Below are 14,316 nucleotides of genomic sequence, written 5' to 3'. Positions count from 1 at the left end.
TGAAATTTTTGTTTGATGTCTTACTTTAGCAACTTTACTTTAGGTTTTAGTATATTCCTGCGCCGTATAACCAGACGCCTAGATGACCGCCTAAACCGCTTAATATAACTTACATAAATTTTATTTTAATATTTATTTTTGATTTTTAAATTACATTATTTAAATTATTATGTTTTATATCTTTATATACGTAATTATAAACATTTATATGTTGTTAATATAACTTAAATAAATGTATTTTCTTACTTTTGTTTATAATTTATAAATTTTTTTAGTTTTATAACATATATTTTTGTATAATTATATATATATATATATAATGTTTTATGTTGTAAACGGCTAAACCGCCTAAAAAACCGTCTATGCCCCGACTAAGCGTTCTAGGCGCTAGGTGCTGGGTCACTGTCCAGATACCGCCTAGCGTTTTCTTGAACACTGCGTATAACATAGCATTTGTGGATAGTTACTGTTGTAAGCGTTTAACAACAATCACACAAATTATCTTCATAGTTTGATTTTAAAACTTTTTCTTACTAGTCTCAATCTTCATGGTATTTTCCCTAATTATGATGGTTTTGTGTATTTTTTTAATTAGATATCCAGCCGTCTAACAAATTGATAATCATTTTTTTTAACACAAGTTTAGACACTACATGTAAATGGGCTTGGCCCAATCTATTTGACTTTGTGTATGTTGATCGTGTTCCTCGCACTTCGTAATGTTCTTTTCTCTTCTCTCCCTCAAACTCACTCTTCTTCCCGACACATCATACTCCGATCTTCTTCGCTTAATTCCATATCTGAAGTCAAAATTTTCATCAGGAACCTGGAAACGATTTAGATTCGAAAAATCTGAACTCTGTAGGTGATGTTTTAAGCAAGGATACTCAGTTTATGGAGACCGAACCATTGCGTCGAATGTGGAATTAATCGTGGGTGTTGTTGAAACCCTAATTTCGTTGGTTTAGGGTTTTGTAGCACAGTTTTTTCGCAACACAGACTAAAATCAAATGAAGAAGAAACAAGAAGAGAGTTCGTTGGAGAAGCTGAGCACTTGGTATGAAGATGGAGAGCAAGAAGGTGGGGAGAGAAGTGAGAAGAGAAGGATGAGTCTTAAAGCATCGGACTTTGAGAGTTCTCGAAGCGGTGGGAGTAAAAGCAAAGAAGATAACAAGTCTCTGGTTGATGCAGAGCATCAAGATCGTGATTCCAAGGGTTCTGATAAGAGAGAGAGAGGCGGGAGAGAACGAACTCTTGGGTCTTCTTCTGATTCGAGTAAAAGGAAGAGATGGGATGAAGCTGTTGTTCCTGTTAATGATGGTGATTATAAAAGTAGTAAGCTTTCTGATTCTAGACATGATAGTAGTGGTGGAGAGAAAGGTTCTGTTAGTAATGAACATGGTGAGGGTAGGAGTCATTCGAAGTCTGATAGGAGTTTAAAGGCTAGTAGTAGAGAGGATAAGAGTAAGAGTCGAGGTGTGAAAGATGATGATAGGGGTAGTCCTGTCAAGAAAACGAGTGGTAAGGATGGTTCTGAGACAGTGAGAGAAGTGGGTCGATCTAACAGGTCTAAGACACCAAACAGAAGTGGGAAGCGTCATCAAGAATCTGAAAATTTGGATGCAGACTACGAAAAAGAGAAATATGGTCGGAAAGATGAGAGATCCAGAGGTAGGGATGATGGCTGGTCTGATAGGGATAGGGATCAAGAAGGCTCAAAGGATACTTGGAAGAGAAGACATTCTAGTATTAGTGATAAAGATCAGAAAGATGGGGACTTGCTTTATGATCGTGGCAGGGAACGGGAGTTCCCAAGGCAAGGACGTGAAAGGAGTGAAGGCAAGAGGTCTCACGGTCGTTTGGGTGGCAGGAAAGATGGAAACATGGGTGAAGCAGTTAAAGCTTTGTCAAGTGGTGGCATTTCAAATGAGAATTATGATGTAATTGAGATACAAACCAAGCCACTTGATTATGTCAGAGCAGAATCAGGTCCCAACTTTGCTCGTACGACTGAATCGGGTCAGCAGCCTCCTAAAAGGCCTACGAATAATGATGAAGAGTGGGTTTACAACCAGGAAGGTAGTAGACAAAGAAGTGAGACTTTTGGGTTGGGAACTTATGGGGAGGATTCGAGAGATGAAGCTGGTGAAGCCAGTTCTGATTACTCAGGGGCAAAAGCAAGAAACAAGAGAGGTGCAACCCCTGGTCGAACTCATTCTATGCAAACCGCTAATAGAGGTCCGCAGGCTCCACAAGGCATGAGAGGGAACAGACCCTCAAGGGGTGGGAAAGGAAGACGTGCTGGTGGCAGAGAGAACCAACAAGGTGCCATTACAATGCCTATCATGGCATCACCATTTGCGAATCTTGGAATGCCACCACCCAGCCCTATTCATTCTCTTACTCCTGGTATCTCGCCAATTCCAGGCGGTCCTGTTACCCCTGTCTTCATGCCTTCATTTGCCCCGACTCTTGTCTGGCCTGGGGCCCGAGGAGTTGATGGCAGTATGTTACCTGTTCCTCCTGCTCTCTCGCCTCTTCCTCCTAGACCATCAGGCCCAAGATTTCCTTCAATTGGCACTCCACCAAACCCGAATATGTTCTTTAATCCACCAGGTTCTGACAGAGGAGGGCCACCTAACTTCTCTGGGCTTGCATTTAATGTTTCTGGACAAATGGGACGTGGAATGCCATCTGATAAAAATTCAAGGGGTTGGGTTCCTCCTCGAGGTGGTGGACCTCCTCGTAAAGCTCCTTCTAGGGGAGAGAAAAATGACTATTCCCAGAACTTTGTGGATATTGGAATGCGTCCCCAGAATTTCATCCGAGAGCTGGAGCTTACCAATGTGGAAGACTACCCCAAGCTGAGAGAGCTCATACAGAAGAAGGATGAGATTGTATCTAACTCAGCTTCTGCACCAATGTATTTTAAAGGCGACTTGCATGAAGTTGGGTTATCTCCCGAGTTATTTGGAACAAAGTTTGATGTTATTCTTGTTGACCCACCGTGGGAGGAATATGTCCATAGAGCTCCTGGTGTTTCTGATAGTATGGAGTATTGGACATTTGAAGACATTATCAATCTCAAGATTGAGGTGACTATTCTTTACACATTCTCTTGGGATATATTTTTGTACTACACTTTGCTTAGCACTAGATCTACTAGTGCAGATATCATTTTTCATCTTGAGTAATAGGTAGAGGAAATAGTGATACTGAACATATAGTACTGAAACCATAGAGATAGTGAGATCCACTAAGAAGAAAGGCTACAAGAAATGATGGGAGGCTGACCAAGACCGAATCATGGGCCGCAAAACGATAATTTTGTCACACTCAAATACAATCAATGTGTTTTTAGAGACCTAACTTGCACTAAAGATGATGAATCATCAGCTCCCCAATAGTCGAGTACCGAAGAAAGAGTTCAAGATAAAACTGCTTTGCCACAAAACATGGTTTAACTATTAAAACCATCAGATAGTTTTTCCCTCAAAATTACGGGTTCGTATTTTCTGGCCAAAATTGTAATTTTGTAATTTTCTCGTCAAAACATGATTCCATTTTTGTTTGTCAAAAGATGATTCTGTATTTTCCCTAAAAAACGCATGTCTTTATTTTTCCTGCCAAATTGTAATTCCATAATTTTCCCGATAAAAACATGACTCTATGTTTTTCCATCAAAAAATAATTTCCCAATTTTCCCACCAAAATCATAATTTAATATTTTCGGCAAAAAACGTGATTTTGTATCTGTTTTTGCCAAAAACATAATTCCACAGTTTTTTTTGCCAAAAACACAACCATTTTCCGCCAAAAACGTGATATCACAACTCATTTATGTTATTACTTTTCCACCAAAAACGTGATATCACAACTCATTTATGTTATTTGTAGTAATATATAATAAGAATTAATTATTTATTTATTTTTAGTGAGTAAAACAAATTATTTTATGATTGTGGATACTGTCTTACTGAGGAGTGGTAGAAGAAGAAGTGAGAAAGCTAGCTGACCCTCTACATAGAAGCTGAACGAGTCTTAAGGCTTAACTGTATAAAATATCAGATTAGATATAATTAACACCACATCCTTCTAAATCTGAATTTAGGGAGGTATATATATAGCTTAAAATAGAATATGGGATACATGCAATTCTTATATTTATGTCAACTTTTTTCTTTCTGTTTATTAATTTACTTTCTAAACACAATCAATTTGTTTTTATCATTTAAGATGAAGAAATTATTTTTACTTACGTTTACAGTTCTATTTATCTTCACTGTTCTTGTGATAGTTATGTATTTTTGTTTGGAAACATTTTAACAGATTATTACATATAGCCGTTTTAAAAGTTATAATTTTAAAACCATATTATTTCTTCTAGATATCGATTCAACTATGGTATATATATTTTGTAGCATAACTATTTGTTCACCTTTGAATTGTTATAGACCTAAAAATTGGAACTGCAACTTGATATATTTGTATATTACACTTTTTCTTTCAATATTTTAGTATTTTATAGTTAAAAATTAAATTTATATAATATTTTAAAATCACCTCAGTATAATTCTTCTTAGTAAAATGTTTTGTGGTTTTGTCTAGAACAATCACTGATTTTTTTTTTTTTTTTGTAAAAGTATTTGTTATGTCAATACCTTTACTTACACTCAATAGAAAAAAATCTAAATTTTACCATTTTCTTCACGAAAACTTATGATTTTGTAATTTTTCATATATGAAAATAACAGGAACTGTACAAGAAAAGCTAACTACATGTAATAGGTTTTTACCTAAAAAACCTGGAAAATGTGTTAAAGAAGATTGTGATCGTTTGTGTAAGAAAAAATGGCCAAAAACAATTGTTGGTCGGTGCTGGCTACCAACGAATGCTACCCAGTGCCTCTGTCAACTATGTGGCACCAGAGCCGGCCCGTAGGACAATCTGGTGAACCAACAGCAAGTGGTCCTTGATTTTATATTCAAAATTTGGCCTTCTTTGTTCAATTGAAGCAAATTTTTTAGAAATTTTTCGAGTTCAAACCTTCAAAATATAAAAGGCAGCCTTTTTATTTTTACTTTGCAGCCTACTAAATTTTTGGGACGGATATGTGTGGCGTCGCCAGCGAAATTCCTTAATTTTGTTTATCCATAATAAAACTTATATTACTAATCATTAAAATAAAGTAATAAAATATTTGTTGGATCTTCTTGTTCTGATCAGGGGCTGAGAAAGGGGTAGGGCACCCTTCCCATACACCTTTTCTAAACTTACCTAGTGAATATAGGAAAAACGATCTGTATCCCCCCAGAAACTTTCATATAGCACCACATCCACCCAATTTTTAAACGTCGATCTCTGTCCCCCCAATTTGTAAGTTTCAGTCCAGTATCTCCCCAAATTTAAAGTTCGAAACTTTTATCCACACATTATGCTAAAATCGTGGTTTATTATTGGTTTACACGGTTTATGAAACAAAACCAATGCGAAAACAAAAAATAAATACAGTAAACCGAATTGAGACCCGATTTCACAACCCAAAATATATACCTAGTGTGAAGAATCCCTAAATTAAAAAATTTAGAACCCTAGTTTTAATTTTGCTCTCTTCATCGATATTTTAGATTTCTATTTTCAACAGCTGAGCTTGGATATGAGCAATTCATCTGGAGCTACGAGTGCAACATCCAATGTCCAACAGAGAATAAGAGTTGTGGGTGTACCGAAGACGTGTTGGTGTGGAGCTAGTATCGTGGCTTTGATTTCAAAATTCGCTGCCAATCCATGCCGCCGTTACTATCGGTGTGGTTATGCTGCATCACATAAGGTAATGTGTTTGATTTTTGGATTGTTTTGGACAAATTTCACTCTAATTCTCTGTGCTTTGTAGCTCATTGATGATAACCACAATTTCAGTGGGTTGACGAAGCATTGTTGGATGAGAATGAGAGATTGGCTGTCAGAACGGCTGTACTTGAACAAACAGTGTCCCAGATTACAACAGAGACTATGGATCACCAAAAGATTGTTTTTTAGAAGATGCAAATGAAGCTAGAGAAAGAGATTTTTGAGAGGGTAGAAGGAGAACTGTTGGAAACCAAATCAAGTCTGAAGAAAATAATGATTGTTGTAATTGTAGGTTGTATGATCATGATTGGTTTGAGCAAACTGATAGTTTGATTGGCTAGTAGTTGTTGGTTTTGTTATGTATGGGCTTGTAGTTGTTGGGTTTGTTATGTATTGGGTTGTTGTTGTTAGTGTTATGTTCTTCTTGTTGTGTCCTCTTTGTTGTCTAATGAGAAAGGAGATAAAATAACAAAAAACAGAGACATTGGCACAAATGGTTCAAACCCAATACATAAGCCGAATTAAACATCCTAAAAATGCATCCATGGTTCAAAACCAATACATAAGCCGAGTTAAACATCCTAAAACAGAGACCATTACATTAATTATCCTAATCAGATGGGAAAACAAAAACCTGACCATCTAACACTTCCTAGTCCTTCATCCTTGCTAGATCATCCTTGAGACATCACAACTCCTTGAGACGGTTCCACTTGAGTGCCTTGAGGGCCTTGAGCAAGTTCAAATGTCTAAGACACAAGATGAAGCAAAATAAAGGTCAGTTTCACATACTATTTAACACAAGGTAGATTGAAAACTTCACTCACTAACCTGTTTAGAAGACTTCTTCTTCGAGTGAAACCTAGAATTGTGACCAGCTTCACCACACATTCCACAATGCATTATCCTTTTCAACATTTTAGGTGCTTTTTTCGAAGGAGACTCATTTAGTCCTTTTTTCCTCTTTTTGTCCTTCTTACTCTCCTTTACTTTCTTCCTCCCAGGCTGCGGGGGTGATGGTGGTCTATGCACATTAGGGAGGTTGGTAGATGGCCAATAAGCAGGTCCTCTTTGTGGAACAAGGCCTTCTGTGTAGTTCCTCCTCCATATAGGTGTCCGAAACCAGAAACACACATAGTCTTCAACCTCAAACTTCCTATCAATAATGACTCCATAAGCATGCTCACAAGGAATGCCACAGATTTTCCATTTTTGACAAGTGCAAGTCCTCTCAGTCAAGCTTACCCGATGAGAAATTCCACTAAGTGTAGCTTCATAACTGTCGTTTGTGCTCCTTCTTATCTGACATTCGGAAGCTTTTTCAAATTCTTTGGCAAGAAACTTAGACACATATGGCTTTGTTCCTGGCTTTCAAAATGGAGTTGTTGAATGACTCGACTGAGTTATTCTCAACATCTTCACAGAAGTTTCCTTGCTTGTAGAATGCCCTGCACCAATTTCTTGGTTTCGACTTTACAACATCACGCCAGAAAATCTCACTGTAGTTTTTAAGCTTGATCATGTTTGCTTCAAAATCCTTCTCATTGTAGCTCCATGCAATATCCCAGACATACTTCTTCATCTCTTTATCTTTCCCATGGTTTCTCTTCAAGTTGCCATAAATGTGTCGGACACACATTCTATGCTCAAATTTTGGTAGCTCTAACTCAACAGCTCGGATAAGTCCCTGAAAAAAAAGCAAGAGGTTAATAACTGAATAAATACAACACATTACCAATGAACCCAAAATCAGAATGTTTATTACCTTTTGGCGATTAGAGACTATGATATAACCATCACCATCCATTAGTCCCAAATAAGCCTTAATCTTCCTCACCAACCACAACCAATTTACTATGTTTTCTACTTGTACACACCCCCATGCTATTGGGTAGATAGCATTATCTGAATCTCTACCTAAAGCAACCAACAACTGACCTTTAACTTTACCTTTTATAAAGGTTCCATCTAAACCTATTAGTTGCCTACAAGAATCTTTCCATGTTCTCTTGAACACATCAAAGTAGACATAGAAACTGTTGAATACCTCTTCTCCTGCATCGTTAGTCACAGTGTCAACTTCAACAGTTGAATCTTGGTTTGATTCTCGTATCTCAGACGCGTAATCTTGGAGCCTTGCAAACTGCTCATCATACTCTTTCTCAATCCATCTCAAAGCTTTATTCCTTGCAGCTTGACATTGAGGCCTGGATACAGTGATCTTCCATTTCGCTTTAATGGTTTGTTCTATCTATATTGGCATGAAATACTCAGGTTCTTCTCTAATTTGATCTAGAAACAACCTAGAGATAACAGGAACCTTCAACATCTCACAATCTCCATTCGGATTACATGTATGCTTATCAATGTACTTATTCACCCTCCACCTCCTACATTTCTTAGTGATTGCACAATATATGCGCCAAATACATCCATCTCCAGCACATCTAAATCCAATCTTGGTTTTATCATACATGTACTGTGCGATGTTGCATCCAGTCTTCAGAGCATGGCCGAGTACAGCTTCCTTAAATGCAATGGCGTTGAAGAATATTTGGTGATAGTACAAAGTCCCATCGACTTTTCTGATGTTGTTCCGCTTTCTCACTCGACGAGCTTCTTCATCTTCATCACTTGAACTGTCTGGATACTCATCATGAACGATCGATGGTTCGTCTATAAACTCCACAACGGGTTTCTCGATGTCAAACGCGTCTCGCTCTCTTGGATCTTCATCGTCGGGTTCATCGTCTTGGATCGGACCTTCTCCTCCTTCCTCTGACGGAACAAACCCAGTAGCCTCGTCATGAACGACTATCACATTCATCTCCAGCTCATTCGAATCCATGGAAATTGAGATTTTTTCCTTTCTAAGGTTCTTCGATTTGGGGATTTGGGGATTTTTATGTTTTGGGGATTTTAGGATAAATGGGTATTGTTTAACGGGTTGAATCGGGTCGATTTGGGTTAATTTCTGGGTTAATCCGGTTTAATTTTGTTGGCATGCGGTTAATGTATTTTCTGGAACAGTAAACCAATGATAAACCACGATTTTAGCATAATGTGTGGACAGAAGTTTCGAACCTTAAATTTGGGGGAATACTGGACTGAAACTTACAAATTGGGGGGACAGAGATCGACGTTTAAAAACTGGGTGGATGTGGTGCTATATGAAAGTTTGTGGGGGGGAGGATACATATCGTTTTTCCGTGAATATAACCAAATAGTATGTTTAGTTTAGTTGGTATATGAAACCATATGTAGCTTTATGGTCACCAGTTCAAATCTGTATATGTTTTATAATATAGGATGTTTTTGAGAAGTTTTTTTTGTTTCATAATATTGATGTTTTCAAGTTTCTATGTTACTTTTACATTAGTTTAATATTTTTTATTATGCAGTCTTGTTTATAATTGGTTGAATCTTTTAAAAATGATTATTTCTTAATCTGCGTGTATTTACTTAAAACATCTTATATGTTGAAACCGATGAAATATTTGTTTGATGTCTTACTTTAGCAACTTTACTTTAGCTTTTAGTTTATTCCTGCGCCGTATAACCAGACGCCTAGATGACCGCCTAAACCGCTTAATATAACTTACATAAATTTTATTTTAATATTTATTTTTGATTTTTAAATTACATATATTTAAAGTATTATGTTTTATATCCATATTGAACACTGCGTATAACATAGCATTTGTGGATAGTTACTGTTGTAAGCGTTTAACAACAATCACACAAATTGTCTTGATAGTTTGATTTTAAAACTTTTTCTTACTAGACTCAACCTTCATGGTATTTTCCCTAATTATGATGGTTTTGTGTATTTTTTTAATTAGATATCCAGCCGTCTAACAAATTGATAATCATTTTTTTTTGTAACACAAGTTTAGACACTACGTGGATTGGACAATGTAAATGGGCTTGGCCCAATCTATTTGACTTTGTGTATGTCGATCGTGTTCCTCGCACTTTGCAGTGTTCTTTTCTCTTCTCTCCCTCAAACTCACTCTTCTTCTCGACACATCATACTCCGATCTTCTTCGCTTAATTCCATATCCAAAGTCAAAATTTTCATCAGGAATCTGGAAACGATTTAGATTCCTGTTAATGATGGTGGCAGAGAGAACCAACAAGGTGCCATTACAATGCCTATCATGGCGTCACCATTTGCGAATCTTGGAATGCCACCACCCAGCCCTATTCATTCTCTTACTCCTGGTATCTCGCCAATTCCAGGTGGTCCTGTTACCCCTGTCTTCATGCCTTCATTTGCCCCGACTCTTGTCTGGCCTGGGGCCCGAGGAGTTGATGGCAGTATGTTACCTGTTCCTCCTGCTCTCTCGCCTCTTCCTCCTGGACCATCAGGCCCAAGATTTCCTTCAATTGGCACTCCACCAAACCCGAATATGTTCTTTAATCCACCAGGTTCTGACAGAGGAGGGCCACCTAACTTCTTTGGGCCTGCATTTACTGTTTCTGGACAAATGGGACGTGGAATGCCATCTGATAAAAATTCAGGGGGTTGGGTTCCTCCTCGAGGTGGTGGACCTCCTGGTAAAGCTCCTTCTAGGGGAGAGCAAAATGACTATTCCCAGAACTTTGTGGATACTGGAATGCGTCCCCAGAATTTCATCCGAGAGCTGGAGCTTACCAATGTGGAAGACTACCCCAAGCTGAGAGAGCTCATACAGAAGAAGGATGAGATTGTAACTAACTCAGCTTCTGCACCAATGTATTTTAAAGGCGACTTGCATGAAGTTGAGTTATCTCCCGAGTTATTTGGAACAAAATTTGATGTTATTCTTGTTGACCCACCGTGGGAGGAATATGTCCATAGAGCTCCTGGTGTTTCTGATAGTATGGAGTATTGGACATTTGAAGACATTATCAATCTCAAGATTGAGGTGACTATTCTTTACACATTCTCTTGGGATATATTTTTTGTACTACACTTTCCTTAGCACTAGATCTACTAGTGCAGACATCATTTTTCATCTTGAGTAATAGGTAGTGGAAATAGTGATACTGAACATATAGTACTGAAACCATAGAGATAGTGAGATCCACTAAGAAGAAAGGCTACAAGAAATGATGGGAGGCTGACCACGACCAAATCATGGACCGCAAAACTATAATTTTGTCACACTCAAATACAAGGATTCAATGTGTTTTTAGAGACCTAACTTGCACTAAAGATGATGAATCATCAGCTCCCCAAAGAAAGAGGCATCAAGAGTCGAGTACCGAAGAAAGAGTTCAAGATAAAACTGCTTTGCCACAAAACATGGTTTAACTATTAAAACCATCAGATAGTTTATTCCCTCAAAATTACGGGTTCGTATTTTCTGGCCAAAATTGTAATTTTGTAATTTTCTCGTCAAAACATGATTCCATTTTTGTTTGTCAAAAGATGATTCTGTATTTTCCCTAAAAAACGCATGTCCTTATTTTTCCTGCCAAATCGTAATTACATAATTTTTCCGATAAAAACATGACTCTATGTTTTTCCATCAAAAAATAATTTCCCATTTTCCCGCCAAAAACATAATTTAATATTTTCGGCAAAAAACGTGATTTTGTATCTGTTTTGCCAAAAACATAATTCCACAGTTTTTTTTTGCCAAAAACACAACCATTTTCCGCCAAAAACGTGATATCACAACTCATTTATGTTATTACTTTTCCGCCAAAAACGTGATATCACAACTCATTTATGTTATTTGTAGTAATATATAATAATAATTAATTATTTATTTATTTTTAGTAAGTAAAACAAATTATTTTATGATTGTGGATACTGTCTTACTGAGGAGTGGTAGAAGAAGAAGTGAGAAAGCTAGCTGACCCTCTACATAGAAGCTGAACGAGTCTTAAGGCTTAACTGTATAAAATATCAGATTAGCAAAAACTCCGAAAATAATTAACACCACATCCTTCTAAATCTGAATTTAGGAAGGTATATATATAGCTTAAAATAGAATATGGGATACATGCAATTCTTATATTTATGTAAACTTTTTTCTTTCTGTTTATTAATTTACTTTCTAAACACAATCAATTTGTTTTTATCATTTAAGATGAAGAAATTATTTTTACTTACGTTTACAGTTCTATTTATCTTCACTGTTCTTGTGATAGGTATGTATTTTTGTTTGGAAACATTTTAACAGATTATTACATATAGCCGTTTTAAAAGTTATAATTTTGAAAACCATATTATTTCTTCAAGATATCGATTCAACTATGGTATATATATTTTGTAGCATAACTATTTGTTCACCTTTGAATTCCATAATATTGGGTCTAACTCTATTTATAAATAAAAATTGTTATAGACCTAAAAATTGGAACTGCAACTTGATATATTAGTATATTACACTTTTTCTTTCAATAATTTAGTATTTTATAGTTAAAAATTAAATTTATATAATATTTTAAAATCACCTCAGTATAATTCTTCTTAGTAAAATGTTTTGTGGTTTTGTCTAGAACAATCACTGATTTTTTTTTTTTTTTTTTTTTTGTAAAAGTATTTGTTGTGTCAATACCTTTACCTACACTCAATAGAAAAAAATCTAATTTTTACCATTTTCTTCACGAAAACTTATGATTTTGTAATGTTTCATATATGAAATAACAGGAACTGTACAAGAAAAGCTAACTACATGTAATAGGTTTTTACCTAAAAAACCTGGAAAATGTGTTAAAGAAGATTGTGATCGTTTGTGTAAGAAAAAATGGCCAAAAACAATTGTTGGTCGGTGCTGGCTACCAACGAATGCTACCCAGTGCCTCTGTCAACTATGTGGCACCAGAGCCGGCCCGTAGGACAATCTGGTGAACCAACAACAAGTGGTCCTTAATTTTATATTCAAAATTTGGCCTTCTTTGTTAAATTGAAGCAAATTTTTTAGAAATTTTTTGAGTTCAAACCTTCAAAATATAAAAAAGCAGCCTTTTTATTTTTAGTTTGCAGCCTACTAAATTTTTGGGACGGATCTGTGTGGCGTCGCCAGCAAAATTCCTTAATTTTGTTTATCCATAATAAAACTTATATTACTAATCATTAAAATAAAGTAATAAAATATTTGTTGGATCTTCTTGTTCTGATCAGGGGCTGAGAAAGGGGTAGGTGATCTAGAGTTAAATCAATAACCCAAAGCACACTCAACCACGATCTAGTGGTGTCGTCGTAGCACTTCAGGGTCGAATCCTCAGAGACCAAACGATACACTATGAAATTATATAGACCGAGTATAGCTAAAGCAAAGAGAGAGTTTGTATTGCAAGTAACCGAACAAAACAGAAAATAATTAGAGTTTGTAAATTTAAGAGAAAGTATTGGGCTGAAGGAATCAATCAAGGATTATGATCACGAAAGTGGATGATTGGTTTGGAAAGCTTTAGGAACCGTTCTTGAATTCGAATCTCAATTATAAAACAAACCTACTCTCGCAGTGTTAGTTATCTATGCAAGGAATTGAATGAACCCTAAACCCTCGTTTGAATCTAAACAATCCTGGCAAGCATTAGGTTCTAGTCCGATTATGTTCACAAGGTGCCCCAACTTCAACTGTCGTTGGCTAAGGATCACCTTGCTCACCTATGTTCTTTCAAGTAATTCAACAACACTTTTGATGCCTAGATGAATTTAACCTAAGATCATAAACTAGGTAGCTAATCTAGTTTAAGAAATAAGCACAACAATAGATGAAGAACTCAAAAGATCAATCCCAAATCTAACAACCTAAATCAGTGAATCATAAAACCCCCTTTGAAACCCGAAACCCAACAGTAAGACTACTCAGACATCGAACAGAGACAATCACAAATTAAATATGAAGAGAACATGTTTGAATTGCCAAAGAAGTAAAAAGGGTTCAGAATTCTTCTCCAAAGGGTTAGAAAGGATAAGAGATCTTCTCCCAGGCTTACAAGTGCTGAAAAACGGCGTAGAGTAAAAGTTCTTTTTCTAGGGGTCGAGCCCCGTGCTTAAATAATAAAATAAATCCCTAAAAAGTCGGTTTAAAACGAAAAAAGAAAGATTGCGTCGGGGGCGGGATTGGTCGATCTCGCGAGGATCAGTCGATCCGGAACGTTTTTTTTATGCTTTCATTCCATCTGCCTTCTAGCTCGATCAGTCTTCAACCAATTGGCTCCAGATGTATGTCTTCATCCCCAAAACACTCAGTTTCCTTCCAAAGTAGCCTAGAACCTGTGCAGACTCACAAAGCACTAAAAGGACTCTAAAAGCACACTTTGACTCAATAAAAGACTCAAAACAAATACCAAAACTATGGTTAAAATCCTATAAAATACAGACACATCAATTCCCCCGGACTTGAATAATTGCTTGTCCTCAAGTAAGAACATACAAAAACTCAGGAACAGAGAAAAGGTTTGAAAGTGGAAACTCACATATTCTTGGAAACCTCTTCTTTGCACTCTTCATCAAATCA

At 36.5% G+C, this 14,316-nt stretch overlaps 3 protein-coding genes and 3 pseudogenes across 5 annotated transcripts in view; 5 read left to right on the top strand and 1 right to left on the bottom strand.

Annotated features, from left to right (window-relative positions):
- The window catches only part of LOC104773957 (N6-adenosine-methyltransferase non-catalytic subunit MTB pseudogene), a 73,593-nt pseudogene that overhangs the window by 45,630 nt on the left and 13,647 nt on the right, over positions 1 to 14,316 (top strand). The window lies entirely within an intron of this gene.
- Positions 738 to 3,194, top strand: LOC104736990 (N6-adenosine-methyltransferase non-catalytic subunit MTB pseudogene; annotated as a pseudogene). Its single transcript, XR_015577700.1, has 2 exons — positions 738 to 908; positions 939 to 3,194. The product of XR_015577700.1 is annotated as a N6-adenosine-methyltransferase non-catalytic subunit MTB pseudogene (transcript).
- LOC147929779 (putative defensin-like protein 142) lies at positions 4,237 to 5,074 on the top strand. The gene is made up of 2 exons (XM_087480853.1): positions 4,237 to 4,295; positions 4,753 to 5,074. The coding sequence occupies exons 1-2, from the start codon at positions 4,237 to 4,239 to the stop codon at positions 4,940 to 4,942; spliced, it is 249 nt and encodes an 82-aa protein (XP_087336979.1). The 3' UTR covers positions 4,943 to 5,074.
- Positions 5,658 to 6,040, top strand: LOC147929778 (uncharacterized protein At4g04775-like). The gene is made up of 2 exons (XM_087480715.1): positions 5,658 to 5,831; positions 5,921 to 6,040. Exons 1-2 carry the CDS (start codon positions 5,658 to 5,660, stop codon positions 6,038 to 6,040), a joined length of 294 nt encoding a protein of 97 aa, XP_087336841.1.
- On the bottom strand, positions 6,526 to 8,699 carry LOC147929777 (uncharacterized; annotated as a pseudogene).
- LOC109128470 (putative defensin-like protein 142) lies at positions 11,854 to 12,933 on the top strand. The gene is made up of 2 exons (XM_087480142.1): positions 11,854 to 11,995; positions 12,498 to 12,933. The coding sequence occupies exons 1-2, from the start codon at positions 11,935 to 11,937 to the stop codon at positions 12,683 to 12,685; spliced, it is 249 nt and encodes an 82-aa protein (XP_087336268.1). The 5' UTR covers positions 11,854 to 11,934; the 3' UTR covers positions 12,686 to 12,933.

Source organism: Camelina sativa, chromosome 13 (genome assembly GCF_030686135.1).
Source record: "Camelina sativa cultivar CO46 ecotype springtype chromosome 13, ASM3068613v1".
Taxonomy (NCBI): domain Eukaryota; kingdom Viridiplantae; phylum Streptophyta; class Magnoliopsida; order Brassicales; family Brassicaceae; genus Camelina; species Camelina sativa.
Note: the sequence above shows the minus strand (reverse complement) of the source record. Positions and strands in the feature narration are given on the sequence as shown.

Excerpts from the sequence above, each read along its gene's own strand:
- LOC147929779 (XM_087480853.1), top strand. The coding sequence starts at position 4,237 with ATGAAGAAATTATTTTTACTTACGTTTACAGTTCTATTTATCTTCACT. Across the intron at positions 4,296-4,752 it reads ATCTTCACTGTTCTTGTGAT|AGGAACTGTACAAGAAAAGC; the intron begins AGTTATGTATTT and ends TATGAAAATAAC.
- LOC147929778 (XM_087480715.1), top strand. The coding sequence starts at position 5,658 with ATGAGCAATTCATCTGGAGCTACGAGTGCAACATCCAATGTCCAACAG. Across the intron at positions 5,832-5,920 it reads GTTATGCTGCATCACATAAG|TGGGTTGACGAAGCATTGTT; the intron begins GTAATGTGTTTG and ends CCACAATTTCAG.
- LOC109128470 (XM_087480142.1), top strand. The coding sequence starts at position 11,935 with ATGAAGAAATTATTTTTACTTACGTTTACAGTTCTATTTATCTTCACT. Across the intron at positions 11,996-12,497 it reads CTTCACTGTTCTTGTGATAG|GAACTGTACAAGAAAAGCTA; the intron begins GTATGTATTTTT and ends ATGAAATAACAG.